Source organism: Sarcophilus harrisii, chromosome 1 (genome assembly GCF_902635505.1).
Source record: "Sarcophilus harrisii chromosome 1, mSarHar1.11, whole genome shotgun sequence".
NCBI lineage: Eukaryota > Metazoa > Chordata > Mammalia > Dasyuromorphia > Dasyuridae > Sarcophilus > Sarcophilus harrisii.
In genome coordinates, this window is record NC_045426.1 from 144,313,039 (window position 1) to 144,333,401 (window position 20,363).

The following is a 20,363-nucleotide window of genomic DNA, read 5'->3' on the forward strand; positions in this document are numbered from 1 at the left end:
AGCATTGAATGTCTGTTAACAACTTGGTTCTAGTCTATATGTCCAGGATTAGACATTATTCTCCTTCAGATTCTCTAAAATCAGGCCAAAGTGGCACTCCTATTCCTCACACATAGTACTCCATCTCCCTTATCTGTAACGTTGTTACCTCCACTTTTCATTGAACCACTCTATTCTCTCAAGAAGCAGCTCAACCAACACTAATTCCTGTAGGAGGGCTTTCTTGATTTTGTCAATTACTAGAATACCTTCTTTCTCAAACTACTTTATGTCTATTTTCTATATACTTTTTATGTACTTAACATCTTTCCAATAGAATTGTTTCATTCTTTGTATTTGTATCCTTGGTATTTAGTAGGCTGCCTAGAACACATTAAGAATTTAATAAATGCTTGCTTATGGATTAAAATCCTAGCTTTACTACTTATGAGTGATCTTGAGTGACAGAATAGGTCAAGGATGATGTTTGATCTTTCTGGGTTTTAGTTTCCTCATCTATAAAGGAAAGGTATCAGACTAGAGGACTTCAATCCATGACTTTTATCAAATACATTAAGAATTAACCATTTAGCTCCCCGAGTATATGGATTACTGGAGATAGTTACAGATATCTTATAATGAATCTTTTTGGTATATTCAGAAATAAATCACTGTAGACAGAATTAAAGATGGACCACTCATATAAAATTATTTAAAGGAATCTATTCCAGTATAATATCCTATATTTCTGTTGATAATTATTCCTGTCAAAGCCATGAAGCTGTCCAGATATTTAACTACTACTTCACAGTTGAAGTAAAATGAAGTATAAACTTACATTTATTTCAAAAGTAAACAGATAGATCTAGGATTAAAATTACTAATTGAAGTCTTCATTCTTTTGCTTGGCCTAGGAGTGATGCTGATTTTAATATAATAATGTTTTTAAATCTTTCTTTTAAAAGATAAAATACTATTATTATAGTTGGACAATACCATTTCTTCCTTTGGGCAGCAAGATGAGGAGAATTAAGAATTTTTAGAAGCTTTCTTCTGTTTTATTAAAATCTATTTATAAACAGGAAGCTTTCATTGTGGTACGCTGGTGACTTTGATTTCTCAGCAGAGCATAAGAAAACCTAGCCCCCCAAAATCATCAAGTACAGTCTAGCTACAAAATGTACTATACACGTAATTAGGGATCTTTTTATAAGAAACAAGTCTCACCTGCCCTTTTACTAAACGATAAAGAGCCAGAGTTGCTCCCAGATGCTGAGCTTGCATGCCATCTTCTGTCAGAATAGTAGGACACACCACCAGCACATCATCTTCAGATTTAACTACTTTTACTCTTTAAATTAGAAAACAATATGTTTACAAAACTGATAAGCAAACTTTCTTATCAATGAATATTCAATGTAAATTTACATGAAAAAGTTTAAGTCAGACAAATTTTGTGAACTCTCCATCTGTAACATTAATTTAAAGATTTTTCCAAATGTCTACTTCATGAGAAATCATGATTATTAATTTGCATTTTTAAAACTATTCACATCTCCAGAAATACATACCTACATTTCCAGTATTTACTAACTGCAATCTTTTCAAAGGAAGGATTTGGACTCTTGGGAAGATTTTTCCTGACCCAATCAATAAGAAACTGTTTGGGAGATTTGCCAGTCCAGCTTCGAGCAGTGTAGTCAAAATTTCTCACATCCCGGGGATCTTTCTTTTTTGCTAAAATGGCACACGAGCAATTTAACTTTAATCAAGTAGCAGCAGAAAAATCTCTTGAATTGTATGATGAAATACAAGGAACAGGAATGTTCAGAGTCAGAAATCATGGATTTAAATTCTGGCTCTGCAATTTACTAAAGGTATGGTTTTGGGCAAGTTCTTTCAGTTTCCTCACATGTAAAATAAAGGGGTTGGACTAAATGAGCTCTAATACTTTTTCCAGTTCTATAAATCTATGATATACCAAGTATCATACACGCATGCCTCATTTCTAGGAATGGCATTTTTTATAGTAGGAAGAAAACAAAGGTAAAAAAGGCAACTCTGATAGTTAAATGGGTAAATGTAGAAAAGGATTTTAATAAAATGAAATGTTCAAAAGTGAAAATGTGAAAATTCAGAAATTAACCTTTCAAATTTGTTTCTGAGGTTTTAAGAAATCTGTGTTCTTGTAAAAGACTAGCTATGTCTAAAAAAAGAGTATTCAGAAAACATTATTTTTTAGATGTATAAGATGGATTTTTCTGTATAAGAACTAAGTTTGATAGGCTTTTACTTTACAGTTAAGAATAAGAGTTAGCTTTCTTGTAATTCTGAAGCTCATTTAGGGGCAAATGATGGAAAACAATAAAATACAAAATTATAATCTGACTCATAGTAATACTGTCTCATGATAAAAAATTTCTAATATTTCATTGTTATTTTGGAAATTATACAAAAGATCAACTCTCACCTTTTTCTTCTTCCATAGCAACAGAGTTTTCAAATAAATTCAAGTTCAAATTCCCTTCCCCTTCAGCAGCCAATGTTGGTTTTTTTTTTTCATTTTGTTGCTGAGAAATCTTTATGGTTGGATTGAACAGGGGATGATCTTCTAAAGTTTCCATTTCTATAAAAGAAAACTGAAATGTTAGTTTCATAAGTTTGCTATAATTTTTTAGAAATAGCATAGTTTAAATTCAACTTATCTGGTGATTAGTCCAATACCAATTTCAACAGTCTAAAACAGCTGAGAACATAGAGCTAAAATAAAAAGCCTTCAAACAGTGATGAAAATACTCAATTATAGTTGAAGACTAAAGAGTTCAAAGGAAGGGAAGAGGGAAGCTGCTCACTGTTGATGATGACAAAAGCCAAGTCATCCATATCAAAACCAAGAAGCAAGATAAATAACAGTAAAAGGAGAGGAGACAATAAATATTAAAAAAAAAAAAAAAAAAAAAAAAAAAAAAAAAAAGGAAGAGGTAGGATACCTGGGTTAAAATCCTAGTTCTTCTATTTTTTATTGCTGTGACCTTGGATAAATCACTTAACCTCTTTAGGTTTCAATTTATTCATTTATAAAGTGAGTTTTCCAACTGAGTATGGTTCACAACATAGCATATTCACTCTTTTTGTTGTTTGCTTGCCTCATTTTCTCTTTTTTTCCCCCCAGTTTGATTTGGTTTTTCTTTGCAGCAAGATAATTGTATAAATATGGATGCATATATTGGATTTTTTGTTTGTTTGTTTTTTAATTATTATAGCTTTTTATTTACAAGATACATGCATATGTAATTTTTCAGCATTAACAGTTGCAAATCCTTTTGTTCCAACTTTTCCCCTCCTTCCCCCAACCCCCTCCCCCAGATGGCAGGTTGACCAATATATGTTAAATATGTTAAAGTATAAGTTAAATACAATATATGTATACATGTTCAAACAGTTAATTTGCTGTATAAAAAGAGTCAGACTTTGAAATAGTGTACAATTAGCCTATGAAGGAAATCAAAAATGCAGGCGGACAAAAATAGAGGGATTGGGAATTCTATGTAGTGGTTCATAGTCATCTCCCAGAGTTCTTTCCCTGGGTATAGCTGGTTCAGTTCATTACTGCTCTATTGGAACTGATTTGGTTCATCTTCGTTATTGAAGAGGACCACGTCCAACAGAATTGATCATCATACAGTATTGTTGTTGAAGTATATAATGATCTCCTGGTCCTGCTCATTTCACTCAGCATCAGTTCATGTAAGTCTCTCCAGGCCTTTCTGAAATCATCCTGTTGGTCATTTCTTACAAAACAATAATATTCCATAATATTCATATACCACAATTTATTCATAAATTAATAAATTTATTATTTATTTTTATTTATTCCAATTGATGGGCATCCACTCAATTTCCAGTTTCTGGCCACTATAAAGAGGGCTACCACAAACATTCTTGCACATATAGATCCTTTTCCCTTCTTTAAAATCTCTTTGGGATATAAGCCCAGTAGTAACACTGCTGGATCAAAGGGTATGCACAGTCTGATAACTTTTTGAGCATAGTTCCAAATTGGTCTCCAGAATGGCTGGATGTATTCACAATTCCACCAACAATGTATCAGTGTCCCTGTTTTCCCACATCCCCTCCAACATTCCGCATTATCTTTCCCTGTCACTCTAGCCAATCTGACAGGTGTGTAGTGGTATCTCAGAGTTGTCTTAATTTGCATTTCTCTGATTAATAATGACTTGGAGCATCTTTTCATATGGCTAGAAATAGTTTCAATTTCTTCATATGAGAATTGTCTGTTCATATCCTTTGACCATTTATCAATTGGAGAATGGCTTGATTTCTTATAAATTAGAGTCAATTCTCCATATATTTTGGAAATGAGGCCTTTATCAGAACTTTTGACTGTAAAAATGTTTTCCCAGTTTTGCATATATTGGATTTAACATATTCTTCTACCATGCTTAACAAATATTGGGCTACTTGCCACTTAGAGAAGGGGGTGGGGGAAAGGGGAGAAAAACTAGAATGCAAGGTTTTTGAATTATCCATACACATGTTTTGAACAAATAAAGCCTTGAGCTTTCCAAGCTCAAAGGCAGTGATTTGAATTGTGGTAAAACCTTCCTTTCATTTAGCAAATTCACTGACAAGTGAGAGAAGTGGCAGAAAAGAACAGATAACCACAATAGAGAAGATAAGCAAAAGCTACTTCAACAGTAAGACTTCAGAATAGAGTATGAATGGAAGAGCAGTTCTACAAATAACCAGTAGTTCTAAGGACATCAAGGAGAAGCAGGGCAATAAAAGACAGCTGCAACATGATAGCAGCATGGGAATATTTACTCTAAGATGAAATTATTGAGCGCATATTTTATTTTGGTTCATATCATACAAATTCACTTAATGTTTACAGATAAGCTAATACAAATATGGACAAAGAAAAATTTTAATTAATTCTACAATCCTTGCATATGAGATTACAGTTCCAAACAGGAAAAAATGGAGAAAAAGGTCATTAAATGGCACTCTTTAAATGAAACTAATAACAATGAATGGATATTGCATGGGGAGAAATAGTCCAAATTTTTCCACCATCCATATCTCTTGTAAATTACATTCCTCATTCCTTGAAATTTTATTGGTTAAGGAAATTTAGGAGTCCTATTACTATCATTCACTTCTTCACTTCCAGAGTTCAAAGCAGCCAGAGGAGCTGAGGTAGACTATCAGAAGCTCAACTGGTAGATTGTGATTGAAATGTTGCTTACCTGAGTTAATTCAATGAGTTCTCAATGTCTATTTTTGCAAACAATTTTTTACTGTGGCTAAGTAAATTTTCTATTAGTATCTCATTTGGTTACAACATTGACCCTAAATTAACAAAAGATTGTACTGAGTCAGACCCAGTCCAGAACATACATGATTAATTGCAGAAGCAACCCCCCCCCCCCCCCAAGAGATTAATGAGTTATTTTTGAGAGCTGGGCATTTTCCAAATCCAATGAATAGCAACCATTCACGTTTACATAATTGAACTTGCAATCCTTTAAGTGTATCATCTCAATTTTTAATCATGAGGAAACTAAGGCTCAGTAAGATTAGGTTTCTTGCCCCTGATCATAAAGACTTCAATTCCAATGGTATTCTCACTGTTGTCATTCTCACTAAGAAACAAAGATCTCTAACAAATTCTTTTTTTTTTTTTTTTTTTTTTTTTTGCTGAGCCAACTGGGGTTAAGTGACTTGCCCAGGGTCACACAGTTAGGCAGTACTAAGTGTCTGAGGTCACATTTGAACTCAGGTCCTCCTGACTTCAGAGCTGGTACTCTAACCACTGCACCTCCTAGCTGTCTCCCTTTAACACAATCAAAGGGACTAAAGTGTGTTCCCAAATGCTGGCAAACAATAAAAACTATAATCAATATATTCCAGGTAACATTAATCTTACAACTCTATACTCTTCTATATTCTATACAGAATCTAGAAAGAACCAGGGGAATAATTAGTTAAGAGTTTACTCTATATTATCCACAGAGGCAATGCTCTGATTCTAGATAACCCATTTTTCCTATAGGAATACTCATGAGTGTTATAAGGTAATTCATTAAACTATTCTAGCTTAAAGGAAACATCCCTTAAGAACATCCAGTTGTCTTTAGAGTATTTGAATTCCCTGATGACAAAGCAATCTTCTAATGTTTAATAATGTAGTTTCCTAAATGGAATTATTTTACATAAGAGAGTATCACATGCAGAATCTTGAAAAGTATATATCCCACAAAGTATATGTTTAATACTAGTTTTAAGTTATATTTTGGTTTTGTAATTTATTCAATTCATGAATCTGGCTAGTATAAAACAGTACTGAGGATACACAACTACAAAGTGACTTCCACTAGAGTGCTGAAGCTAAAACAGTCCCCAAAAGATCAATTAGATTTCTCTATATCATCTCTGTGCAGTTCCCCTTAAATGTTTGTACTTGCAGCAAAGAAATATTTCAAAATCATATGTTCACCTAAGCATATCAAAGTGTTTTTTTTTTTAACCGTTACTCAACTATGGAATTCACTCTGAGAAAGTAGTGCCTATTAACATTTATTTTATCTATAAATGGGAAACACTGACATACTGAATAGAACAATATTATTCACAATAACAGATATAATTAAGTTAGACAAAGTTTAACCTTAAAGTGCGCATTGTGAAGGACTTTTAAAAAGCTTCATTTTAACAACAAAATACAAGTTAATTTTGTCTATATTAGAATTCTATTAATAGTCAAAGACAAATAATTTAGAGGAAATTATGACCTGGGGTTAGTTTCACAAAAATTTCTTATCCTAATCATGGTGTGTTTCTTAGCTTTGGAATAAGGCCTCACTAAAATTCACTAACAGTCAATGAGACATCTTTAATAAGGTAAGATGTTCAAAAGACATCTCAAATTCAACATTAAAAAAATTGAACTCATTCCTTCCCTGTCACCTCCAACAACTCAAAACAGCCCTCTTTTAAACTTTCAAAACTTAGCCTTCTTTCAAACTTTATTATTTCTATTTGAGGTATCAATGTTATTCCACTTGCCCAAGTCTCCAAATTGTTTTTCTCTTCCTCATCCACACATAGCCAAAACTTTGCCAATTCTACTTCCATAAAATCTCTTAACATGGTCTTCTTCTCTCATCTCCATCATAGTTCAAAAATCCTTCTCTTAATCTATTCTCTCCTTTATTCGATCCATCTCAAACACAGCTACCAAACTGAAATTCTTCATGCACATTACTAACCTATAAAAGAAATTTCAATGGCTTCATAGTCCCTCTGGGATAAAAAAAATAAACTGCCTATTGAAACCCTCATAATCTGGCTCTGGCTCATCTTTTTAAACCAATTTTACACTATTCTTTATTCCAGACAAACTGGCCATTTTGTTCTTTTTTAGACACCCCCCAATTACCAATCTTTGCATCTTTACACAGTTCTTTACATCTTTACACAGTTTAAGATACTGATATGCTAGATGAAATGTGTGTTGAGCTCTTTAATTCTTTCCTATCATGTTCATGAAGTTACTTTAGGTTAGTAAAACAATTCTCATACAAGAATGATAAAAGAGGAAATAATTAAAACATAAACTTAGAGCAAAGAATTTGAAAGGACTCACCCCTCTGATATTTCCTTATTTTTTCTTGTGCTTCTTTCTGGCCTTGCTTATTTTTTTCTAGTTTAGAAGCAGCTGCCTGTTCCTTTGCATCCTGAAGCTTTGCTGCAAGGTGTAAGTATCTTTCATTCTGTTCCAAATAAGATAATCAGTAAGAGGTTAATATAGAAATTAGTAAGATTTAACTATTTTATCTAATTAATTTCCCCTGAGATGATTTAATTTATAAAACAATGAGAACTAGATGATCCCATTCTTAATGCTATAACCCTAAAATTATTATTTAAGGGGCAAAGTACAAAGCAAAATAAAGTCCAAGTCTCAGACTCCTAAAGCTAATTCTGACACAGAACAGAATCAAGACATTAAAACTGTAAGAGATTTAAAAGATCAAGGCCCTGTCATAGGGTATTTCCTGAGTAAATCATTTCACTCTTGTAGCTTAGATTTCTCATCTCTGTACTTCCCTTAGCCTGTGTAATGATCTGTTTGTACAATGGAGTTTTGAGATTAAGGAAATAACCATTTAAAGCATTTGTGAGTACAATTTTAGGCAAAGTTTACTAAAGTTTTACAAGAAGTAGAGATAACTGGGGCAGTTACTATATGCCATATACCCTAGATTTTTGAACTGTGCTAATCTAGAAGGATTCAGTATTACCCCAAACAATGACTCTCGGGGCAGTCTCTCCTGCTATTCTCTGGTGCTGAGGAAGGTTATACCTCCCCAAAGAGGGAGCATGTACTATCACTGACCTGGGTGTATTATCCCTGGAATGACCTTATGTACAGGATATCTTGAAGAACTCAAGAGGAGAGTTGGATACTGATCCCATCTAGAGTCACTAGAAATCTCATGCCCTTTAGGACTGGTCTCTAGATGACTAATCTATTATGGCCATTCATAGTCCACTGGAGCCAAACTTGATCAGTCTACCAAAGCTTAACCTTCGATAGCTTCCTATTATCTGCCCTCCCTCCCCCAAAGTGAATGTATCAGCATTCTTAACTCCTTCTTTCCTTATCTGTAGGGTAGCCCCAGTCCAGTAAGGAACTAAAGGCTTTGAGGTTATAATACTATTACATATCCTACTCCACTTCAGCTCCCTCTCTCATATACCAAAAGATTTCCCAGAAGTTGCATGAAACAAGCCAGCTATCTATGCATAGGGCAGCTTTCCTCCAGTGTGCACCAAGTTTAAATTATATCCTTATTATTAATTATATACTATATATAATTACATATTCTACTAAAAAGCAAAAGAAGTGTGCTATTCATTTTGAAGGATTTTTTTAATCAACAATGGTTAAAACAAAAATGAAAAACAAAATTTTTTAGTACAGAAATTAGTTCCTAATGGCAAAAAAACTTAGAAACATTTCTAATAATGACAACAAATTATGGAATATTTATGTAACTGAATAATACTATAAAGCATGAATGTAAAGAGTGTGTGTGTGTAAAACATAAAAAGAAACAGGGAAAGATAAGAAGAGATATGAGATTAGTAGAACTAGGACCATGTAAAACAACTACAAAGAGTAAAATAAGCACAACTTTTTGCTTATGGATTGTTAATCCCTTTAAGCTCTCTACTAAATGATATATATGGGGGTTTTTGGTAAGATATTTTTGTTTGAATTTGATGGTCAAATTTATAATTAAAAACATGAAGTTTTTTGTGTTTTGTTTTTTAAATAAAAGAAACCCAATGATGATCGTTATCACCATAGGAACACAAAGTTTTCCCCATCTCTGGCAATCCATGGCCTACCATAAGTTAAGGTAGTCAGGGAAATGAGCACACCGGAAGGAAGCTGTTCTATACATAGATAACTGGCTTGTTTCCTGTAACTTCTGGGAGAACTTTTGGTATATGAGAGAGGGAGCTGAAGTGGAGTAGGATATGTAATAGTATTGTAACCTCAAAGCCTTTAGTTCCTTACTGGACTGGGGCTACCCTACAGATAAAGAAAGAAGGAGTTAAGAAAGAATGATGCAGAGACATAGAGAGGACAACATAACCCACCATAAAGATGGCTTGTCTTCAAGTTTAATTTTCTATTACACTTAGACTCATCGATATGGCTGAGGTGACCTGCCAGGTTATTGTTCTAAAGACGTAGCTTTAGGAGACTGGTCTTCTAGGGGGATTTTAAGTCTGATTAAGATAAGGGCTGTGACAGTTAGAGATAATAGGATAAAAGTTCAAGGCTCTCCATGAAGTTTTCTAAGTGTACAAAAAGCTTCCTGTGGTGCCTTGTAGCCTCCATGCTGCATTTACTTTAACATGAGGCAGTTTCAGGTGCTTACTGGAATTTAAGGTGGAAACTTATGGAGTCAAGGGAGATCCTATAATTTCAAATTCTAGTCCACAGTGTGGTCCAGCACAAGGTCCAGAAATATTAGGAAGACTGAAGAGGTTTACACAAAAAGATTGATACTGCAGAAATCCTAACAGAAGACTGTTGGCATTGTTTCAAAAAGCTGTCTTCAGAAACTCTTCCTGTGAGGCTAGAGATCACTTTGAGATCCCTACAAGGGATGGTAGTGAAGGAGAGTGAAGCATCTCTATTTTGTGGTCTCTAGTCTGGTCTGCCTTGCATTAGGGAACATAGCATTACTTATTGATACAAGGCAAAAATTTTTTTTTTTTTTTTTTGGTGTTAAAGGAGTTTGAGTTAACCAGAAAATATATGTGCAATACTTCACCCATCAGTGAGGTTGGTTAAATGAAGCTCTACTACTGCTAATTTACAAATATGAAATACCCACAAGTTTCTAAAATATTATCAAATTTATCCTTCATAACAATCTTATAAGGTCGGTTCTATAGGTATTACTATTCCATTTTATAGATGAAGACACTAAGCTCAGAGGGGTTGTGACCACCATTCACAGTGTCAGAAGCAGGATTTGGATCCAGTCTCAATAAGACTAGCTCTATCGAGTAGGTCATATTGCCTCCTTACTTGAGTTTAAGCAAAGCACATCAATACTATTTATCCCTACTCTCCTGCCCAAAAAGCCTAATGCAAAAATATTAAATTGGAAAGGATATCATAGGTAAATTAGTCCAATTACTAGTCCCATTTATGTGGATTTCATTTATAATATCTTTGAAGGAGCTGCCCCCAAACCAAGCCACCCCCACAAATCAGTAGTTTCTCAGTAACTATTCTTACTTGCTTCTCCCCTCTGGGAGATCTACACTTCAAATCTACCCAAAGGGAAAGCTCTTGAAAGGTTTCAAGTATTTGTTTTCTCTCCCACACAAAAAGGGTTATTTATAATATCTTGTGAAAGGAAGAGAAGACAAAGCAATCAACTCTAATACTAATTTACCAACAACTTGGACAATTTTATGTCAAATTTTAGTATCTAAAAACAAATCTATCAATTTCCTTGCAGTAGTAGTTCCTTGTCCCAACTTCCTGATTTCTTGATGCTTTTCTTTTTCTCCCTCTCCCCCTCCTTTCCTCCCTCCCTTCCTTTCTCCTCTCTCTCTCTCTCTCTCAATTCATATTGTAAACACAAATCTTCTGCAGATAAAGTGATCTATTAACTCTCCTTGAAATATAACATGTATAGCCCTGTCTCTGAGTCTTTGTTCACATTGTTCTCTCTACTCAGACTAGCCAAATTCTTATTATCTATGAAGTTGTCTGTAATCAATCTGGAAGAAGTATCTTTTCATCCTCTGAGCTCCTATGGTACGCATACTGCACTTTGCATTTTAAGTAATCATTTTTTGACCAAAAGGTAGCTATATGGAGTAAACTGAAGCACTCCAAGAGCAGGGATATATCTCTAATATTGTTTTCCATTTCCCCAAAGGATTTGGCATGAAGCTTTGTGTATTGTAATTATATAAATATCTGTCAATTGCTATATCCTTCAAGATAAAACCTGTCACAAATGTCTAACTTACAGGGTCAAATTTTTCCTCTTCTTCTAAACTTTTAGAATTCTCAGTCTTTTCTTCTTGACTCTGTTGTTCGGCATACCGTAATATCCATTCTTTCATATTCACTTCTTTGTCTTTTTCTACATTTTTTGGCTAGGAAAAGAGCAAACATCAGAAAAATGAAGATCAGAAAAGATAAATCTACATATCAACATAAGGCAAGGAAATCAAATGTAAGAGTAATAATTTCTTGATTTAATAGATAAAATCAAAAAGCCATGAAGTGTTTGCACCTCAACAAATATAAACTGAACTTTAAAAATATACATTTTTAGTGATTTTTTTTTTATACCACCAGAATTTCTTTCCCTCTTCTTTCTCAGAGATATGACACATATTAAATAATTTGAAGGAAAAAAATCTGCAAAACTACTCAATACATCTAAAAAAATCTGAAAACATATGCAATATTCCACACCTGGACTTCCCCTATCACTGCAAAGGAATGGGATAGACATCTTGCATCTTTGAAGACAAGACATTCTTTGTAATTTTGCAACATTCATTTTCAAAAATATGTGGTTGTTCTTTCCATTAAACTCATTGTGCAGTTTTCTTTGTTCTACTTATTTCATTTTATATTAGATCATGCACAACCTTCTATGCTGCTCTATATCTATCATATGTGTTTCATACAGCACAAACAGGAGTATTCCATTACTTTCAGATAACACAATTTGTTTCCTATTCTTTGTTATTTCAAAAAATGTTGCTATATATATTTTGGTATATATGGAGACTTTCTCCTCAATGATCTTGAGGGAAGGAGCCTAGCAGTGAAATCTCTCAGAAGTCAAAGGATGGGGGCAAGCTAGATGGTCAAGAGGACCTGTGCTCAAATTCGATCTCAGACATTTAAATCTCAGACACTTAACATTTCCTAGCTGTGTGAACCTGGGCAAGTCACTTAACTCTAATTGCCTAGCCAAAAAAAAAAAAAAAAAAAACCCAACCCTGAACTCAAAAAATAAGCAAAAAAAAAAAAAAAAAAAAAAAAATCAAACGATGTGGGCATTTTAATCACTTATTTATATATTTCCAAACTGTTTTCTAAAATGGCTATATTGAGTCATGGTTTCACCAAATATTAATCAAACTTTGCATTTTTCTGAGAACTTTGAGTTTAAGGAAAATCAAAAGTAAGACTATATGATCATAGATTTATAACCAGAAGGGCCTTTAGAGGTCAATTAGTTCAATCTCTTTATCTTTACAGATGAATAAGCTGTGTCCCAGAAAAATGAACAAACTTGTCCAAAGTCATACCCCTGAAGAGGTGTGTGACTATTTTCATTGTACCATAGCATCTTCTTTTCAAGTACAGAAGTATTTAAATAGAGAAGAAAGATAAGAAATGAGTTTGGGAGTAGCTGGGGGAGGAGTGGCAGGGAGGATTGGGGAGGAAAAGGGGCAAGGAAACATAAAATGAAAAAGTAATAAACACTCAAAATTTGTTTTCTACTACAAACAGTTTGGATGTTTGTAAGTTTGATTTTTTTTTTTAAAGTTTAATTTGTTTAAATTTAATTTAATTTTTAAAATTAGTTTAAATAGTTTATTAATTAATAAATAAATTTATTATTAATAATTAAGACATCATTAACAAATTAATTAATAATTAAATAATGAATTAAAAAGTTTAAATTGTTAATTTCTAAAGTTACCTTCACTTCAGGTTCGGCTTCCCTTTTTTTAGTACTGGATGGCTGAGGAGGTGGAGTAATAGCCTGTATTTGAGGAGATTGAAATTTTGGCCTGCTTTTAGGTTGTTGTTCTTCAAACTCCTGACTAAATCCTTCAGGAAGAGAATCTTGAAAAGGAAAACATTAAAACAAAACAAAATGAAATTTTGGCCTGCTTTTAGGTTGTTGTTCTTCAAACTCCTGACTAAATCCTTCAGGAAGAGAATCTTGAAAAGGAAAACATTAAAACAAAACAAAACAAAATTAATATATAAAGAAGCCTCTGAAAGCTAATACATGAGGAAAAAAAATCTATTCTTTGTATATTTTAATGTAGGGTTATCACCTCTTAGAAATTAATCCAATTTTCACTTTTCTCAAATACTATACAAAGATAAAATGCCATTCTTCCAAAAACATTCATATGATTTAAAAAATCATCATACCTATACCATATAAAATTTTTGCAAAATTCTAGCAAAATTATTGAATTTGTACATACTATGTAGATTTGTCATAATGGGATTTGACACTTGATTAGCTGTATGACTCCAAACAAATCACTGTACTCTGGGCCTCAAGTTTCCTCACTTTAAAAACAAAGCAAAACAACAATAATAAAAAGGTGGATTTTGGATTAAATGTTGTCTAAGTCCCTTCTAGGTATAAAATTCAATGATTCTAGGGTGGCAGTTGCTAGTAAAGAATTCTTAAAATTTGGCAGATATAATTTGAATTTAAATTTCTCTTTCTTTTTGACTGTCTCTCTGAAATGTTACTCTTACTTTTTGCCACAGCTCATTCTTAAATTCTGATTATGGATCTCTTCAAATATTACAGACTTTTTTTCTATCTCCACTCATCTACCACAAGAATTTCTCTTTTTTTCCAAATAGCTTTAATACTTTTCCTTTATCCCAGTTTCAAACATTTTTTGTCATTCAAATTATTTTCTGCAATATTCTTTATGTTCTGTTGTCCCATTCCTTTTTTCCTGATTTTCAACATTTTCTATTCCTTTAATGACTTCTCTTTCTGTTCTAACATTTCCTGTCATGCTTTTCTCAAAGACTAAGGTTCACCTTTTTATAAGTTGCATCATTTTCTTCTTATTTAAATAAAACAAATAATTAAATTTAATAATTTTAAATAATTAAAATATTTCCTGTAAATTCCTCTTTTCACATCTGTGTGGGAGAGCAGACACCATGCTAGACTTAGGAAGACCTGAGCAATCACTCCCTGCTCAGACATTAAAGCAATTATGTGATCCAGGACAAATCATCCAACCCTTTTAAACCTCCGCTTCTTGATCTGTAAGAATAGAATAGAAAGAACAGTATTGACCTTATAGAGGTCTTATGAGAATCAACTTCTTTTGTTGTATATGATAAAATATGATCCCAAGGGTCACAGGAAACAAAAAGGCCTCCAGTGGTCATTCCCTACCGTGCGATATGATTTATTCAAGGGAAAAAGTGGCAGATAAGCCTGATACACAAATGAGTAGACCTTGAGAGAGCTCCCATACACAAACGAGTTGAGGCTACAGTGACTTAGATCAGGCTCCCAGAAGCCCAATTCCCTCATTACTTCCTAAGAATATCAATATCACCTGCTCCACCAAACGCCATGTAGAAAATATAAGTATTTGCCACTGAGGTCTTGTGCCTCATGCCCTTTCTTTAGATGAAAGACTCTGTGGAGCTGAGATCCTGTCCATGTAACCTCTCTTTTTTCCTCCCATTCAGTTATCCTGTCTCAATTCCATACTTTTACTTATGCTATGCATAGCAATAAATGGAACTGCAACTGAGTCTTGAGTATACATTCTTCCTGCGACCTTGAACCAAGGTTCCCTTGGCCAGGTTCAACCAAACTGGCCCTTCTTTTCATGGCATGACCAGGGAAGACAAGGAGGGTTTTTGTTGTCCCTTTTTTTTTTTTTGGCTGTAACGTCTAGGTGCTTGATAAATGCCTTTTGCATGTTTTAAGCATTAGAGAACACAAAGTCAGAAATGAAATGACCCCTCCCCTCCAAGGATCTTACATTCTATCATGTAAAACGACACATATTTGTGAATAAAAATTAAGTACATATGTAAGGAAAACAAGGGCCTTGGAACCTTGGTCCTATAGCCTTATCTCAGGAGCCCCTGAATCATCCTATTGCAGCCTTGGTTCTTCACTTGCTCTCACACTCTACACATTCAATTTCCACATCTTGATATTTCTAAAATAACTCTCATATTTGTCCCTTTCTCTCCATTCATATGACTACCCCCTTAGTTTAGGAACTCATGACTTTTTACCTACATGATTGTAATAACTTTCTCTGCCTAATCTCTCTCCTTTCCTATATATCTTTCACATCATGATAAAGTGATACTTCTAAATCCTCTATTCAAGGAACCATTGGAGTTTCTCCAGTGGAGTTTGAAACTCCAGTGGTTCTGTCCAGGGATCTCTAGAAGCAAAAACAAACTTCTTTGTTCAACATTTACAATTTGACTCCAACTTATTTTTCTTTAACACATTTTTAGGTTCAACCAAACTGGCCCTTCTTTTCATGGCATACTTTCCATTCATCTCCCTGCTTGTGTCTTCACAAAGGTTATATCTTGGACTCCCAATACAATTCTTCCTTCTCTCCATCTCAAGTTCCCTCAAAGCACAGTTGAAACACCCAATTCAGAAGAACTCATGAGGACTTTCCTGATCCCCCAATTGCTAATACATCTCTCCTCCTACCCCAAGTTATCTTGTATTTACTTTGCACATATATGTGGCTGCCCAGCCCCCAAAGACAATAAGTTCTACAGGGAAGACAAGGAGGGTTTTTGTTGTCCCTTTTTTTTTTTTTGGCTGTAACGTCTAGGTGCTTGATAAATGCCTTTTGCATGTTTTAAGCATTAGAGAACACAAAGTCAGAAATGAAATGACCCCTCCCCTCCAAGGATCTTACATTCTATCATGTAAAACGACACATATTTGTGAATAAAAATTAAGTACATATGTAAATATTAAGTGCATAACTAATTTAAGAACAGCATGAATAGTTAGGAGGGGTAAGGCAAGCCCTTAAGAGAGAAAGCAGTACTTAAATGGAACTTTGAAAGATTCTGAGAATTCCAAAAGACAAGAGAAGAGGAGGGAGGGCCTTCAAGGTACAGTAGATAGTTTGTACAAAGCAGAACTATCTACAAGGAACAGTAGGGAGCTAATGTGGCTAGATTATAGAATGAGTCAAGGGTAATACAAAATGTAATAAGACTGAAGAGTTTCAGGTTAGCTCTTGATGGGCTACAAATGACCAAAAAAAAAAAAAAAAAAAAAAAAAGATGCTTACATTTGATCCTAGAGGCAGTAGGGAGATGGAATTTTTTTTTTTTTTTTTAAATAAATAGCCCTTTCCTAATCCTATCACCTAAATTCAGAATATATTTTGTTTCTAGGATAAGACACACTGAATCAATAATTGTGTCAATTGTTGCTTCTGTGATTTTGCCAATCATTTTATACAAATTAAACATTTTATATTAAGGTTAAAAGAGATGACTGCACAGACATAAGAAAGAACAAAATTAGCAGGGCTATAATTGAGTCAATGGAGTCAAAACAAAAGTGTAACTTCAAAGGACCTTTGTTTAGGTCTTAACTTACATTCTGAAATTTACAGATGAACTTCATACCTCCAAGATCGGGCTAAGATGACAGGAAAAGATAACGATGCATATTGGAGGAGATGTGGGAAAACTGAAACACTAATGCACTGTTGGAGTTGTATAATGATCCAACCATTCTGGAGAGCAATCTGGAACTATGACCAAAAGACTATCAAACTACACATATCCCCAATTGGATCCAGCTGTATCTCTACTGGGCCTGTATCTCAAAGAGGTCATAAAAGAGAGGAAAAGACCCACTTATGCAAAAAAATTTTGTAGCAACCCCTTTTTGTAGTGGCAAGGAACTGGAAACTGAGTGGATGTTGATCAGTTAGAGAATGGCTGAATGTAAGTTATGGTATATGAATGTAATAGAACATTATTGTTCTATAAGACATGATGTATAGGCTGACTTCAGAGAGGCCTGGAGAGATTTACATGAACTATGCTAAGTGAAATGAGCAGAACCAAGAGAACATTATACACAGACAGTAACAAAATTCTGTTATGAACATCTATGATGGACTTGACTCTTCAACAAGGAGATGATTCAAGGCAATTCTAATATACTTGCAATGGGAATGTACCATCCATATCCAAAGGGAAAAAATTATGGAGACTGAATACAGATATGAGCATATTTTCGCCTTTTTTTTTTTTGCTTGTGTTTTTTCCTTCTTGATCTGATTTTTTTTTTTTTGCACAGCATAACAAATATGGAAATGTTTAGAAGAACTGTATGTGTTTAATCTTTATTGGATTGCTTGCTGTCTTGGAGAGGGAAGATGGGAGAGGAGAGGAAGAAAGATTTGGAACAGAGTTTTGCAAAAGTGAATGATGAAAATTATCTTTGCATATATTTGGAAAAATAAAATACTATTAATAATGAAGAAGAAATTTACAGATAAAATTTATTTCTAAATTATAGTATTGTCAAAATGTAGCAAATACTGACATCTGCTGGTAACAAGACTGTTCTGCATATTAGTTGTCCAATCTATTTTATAGGTCATTCAGTAGATGCCTCTATCAGTTTAAGAAAAAAGATGCTATCAGATATTAGAACTCAATTTCTTTAAATAAGTAAAATATTTTACTTCTTTGTATCTCAAGTTTGATCTTTTCTTTATTTTTAAAATGTTTCAGGACTGCAACAATATTTTAGAAATAAAAATGAGAAAAAGGTCACATTTTATTAAATTTTTTAAAAAATTACCAAAGGATATTTTATTAAAGCATATACAAGTAAATTAGTTCATTACAACATTGATATCTAAATGAAAAGAGAAAAGTAAGAAAGTTTCTGCTCATAAAAAAATTAAGGACTGTCTTTAAAGGGCACAAGCAATCAAAATACCAATCAAGAGTGCTGCATTTCATGTAATAAGCAAAAAATGCTTAAAAGCTATTTTGCTTACCATCTGGAAGATTTAAACAAAGCCAATCCAAAGCAGAATGAAGATCACCTCCATATAAAACGGTATTTGTCATGGCTTCTTCAATGTCTTTCGTTTTAAATGAAAATGCTTGTAGAGCCATGTATAAATCCTACAAAGGAAAAAAAAAAAAGGAAGAAAAACTCAGATTTGAGAAAAGAATATTTCATTTTTGTTTTTTATTTGATTTGCATGTCAAAAGGTTTTTTTTGTTTGTTTGTTTGTTTTTTGGTGAAGTTTGTGACAATCAGTGTTGTTCTGGACCAAGCTAGTGTTCAGAGTCCCAAATTTTGATGTAGGTTCCTTTTTAGAACAATTTTTAGAACCACCATCCTATATTCTTTTTTGTTGTTGTTGAGGAAATTGGGGTTAAGTGACTTACCCAGAGTCATACTGCTAGAAAGTCTAGAAAGTGTTAAGTGTGTGAGACCAGTTTTGAATTCAGGTCTTCCTGACTTCAGGGCTGGTTGCTCTATCCATTGAGCAACCTAGCTGCTCCCACTCTATATTCTTTTAGCCAACTCTAATGGCCTTTTCTCAGTCTTTATCTTTTATGACTTTTCTGTAGCCTTTCTGACATTGCTGATCACCTTCTTCTCCCTGATAAACTACACTCTTGTTTGCATGATGCTACTCCCTCTTGGTTCTCCTACAAGATTCTCTTCTTATCTCCCTATATGCTACTTTTCTTGGTAATTTAATCACCTCCCACAGATCAATTATCTTTTCTGTGCTGATTTATTGATCCTACTTATTCAGCCCTAACTCTAACTTCCAATATTTCCTCCTCTTCAAGTGCCTACTAGGCCTTCTGTCACATAGATATATTAAATTCAATTTGTCCAAAATGGAAATTATCTTTTCTCTACCGAATCTCTCCCTTCCTCCCTTTTAAACTTCCCTGTTCATATCAATGGTACCATCATTCTCTCAGTCATTCAGACTTGCAAACTAGATATATACTTGATTCCTTATTCTCACAAACCTTTCCTTAATCCTGTCAATTCAACGTCCATAACATTCTTACATATACCCCTTTCTCTTTTCTAATACTAGTACTTCACTAGTAAAGTCCTTATCTCATGCCTAGACAAGTACAAAAGTTTGTTGGTTGGTCTTCCTGCTTCAAATATTTCCCATTTACACTTTATCCTCCACTCAATTATCAAACTAATTTTCCTAAAGTGTAAGTCTGACCATATCACTGTATCTTCAGGATTCATGTTCAAAGTCTTTCATAACTTTGTCTCTTCCTACCTTTCTAATTTTTTTTACATCTTCGCTGTCTAGTCCTTGCCCTAGATCTCTAATGAACTTGTGATCTCTTATGATCCCTGTGACAATGGCCTCTTTGCCATTCTTTACATAAGATACTTTGTCTTCTGGAACAAGCCATTTTTACTAGCTATACCTCAGCCTGGAATACTTTCTCTCTGTATCTGCCTCCAGGCTTTCCTGGCTTTCTTCAAGTCCCAGGTGAAATCTGTGTCTTGTACAAGAAGCCTTTCCCCAATCCCCTTAATGCCCGAAGCCTTCCCTTTATTACCTCTAACTTACCCTCCATGCATCTTGTTTGTATCTAGTTATCTGCCTATTATCTTCCCAGGCTGAGAGCTCCTTGATAATATGGAAGGGCTTTTTTTTTTTTTTTTTTTTTTTGATTGCCTTTCTTTCTAACTTCAGAGTTTAGCACAATGCCTAATATAGAACTCATTTTGACTGACTGTAGGGATTTTAATGAATTTTCAAACAGACCCACACTTAATGTAATTATATTTCTGGATATGTCTCCCCGTCATGAATTAGAATATAAGCTCATGGGGAAAAAAAAAAAGCCAAGGGACATATGTACCTTTGTGTACATAGTACTAATTGGTGTCTCTGTTGAATATGACCATGAAATATCAATTGGAGATTAGAAATGTCATTCTGTTCTCATATGTAGATAGATTCCTCTTTTTAAA

At 33.8% G+C, this 20,363-nt stretch overlaps 1 protein-coding gene across 5 annotated transcripts in view; it reads right to left on the reverse strand.

Annotated features, from left to right (window-relative positions):
* The window catches only part of DHX29 (DExH-box helicase 29), a 59,099-nt gene that overhangs the window by 28,879 nt on the left and 9,857 nt on the right, over positions 1-20,363 (reverse strand). For 4 of the 5 annotated variants that reach the window (XM_031965076.1, XM_031965103.1, XM_031965091.1 and 1 more), the window contains exons 4-11: positions 18,382-18,511; positions 13,468-13,522; positions 13,278-13,368; positions 11,578-11,706; positions 7,649-7,775; positions 2,450-2,605; positions 1,551-1,716; positions 1,207-1,330 (exon numbers count right to left, since the gene is read on the reverse strand). In XM_031965076.1, the coding sequence (XP_031820936.1) occupies positions 1,207-1,330; positions 1,551-1,716; positions 2,450-2,605; positions 7,649-7,775; positions 11,578-11,706; positions 13,278-13,368; positions 13,468-13,522; positions 18,382-18,511 (978 nt within the window). Of the gene's footprint in view, positions 1-1,206; positions 1,331-1,550; positions 1,717-2,449; positions 2,606-7,648; positions 7,776-11,577; positions 11,707-13,277; positions 13,424-13,467; positions 13,523-18,381; positions 18,512-20,363 lie in introns of all 5 variants that reach the window. The other variant, XM_031965085.1, reaches the window with a different exon arrangement.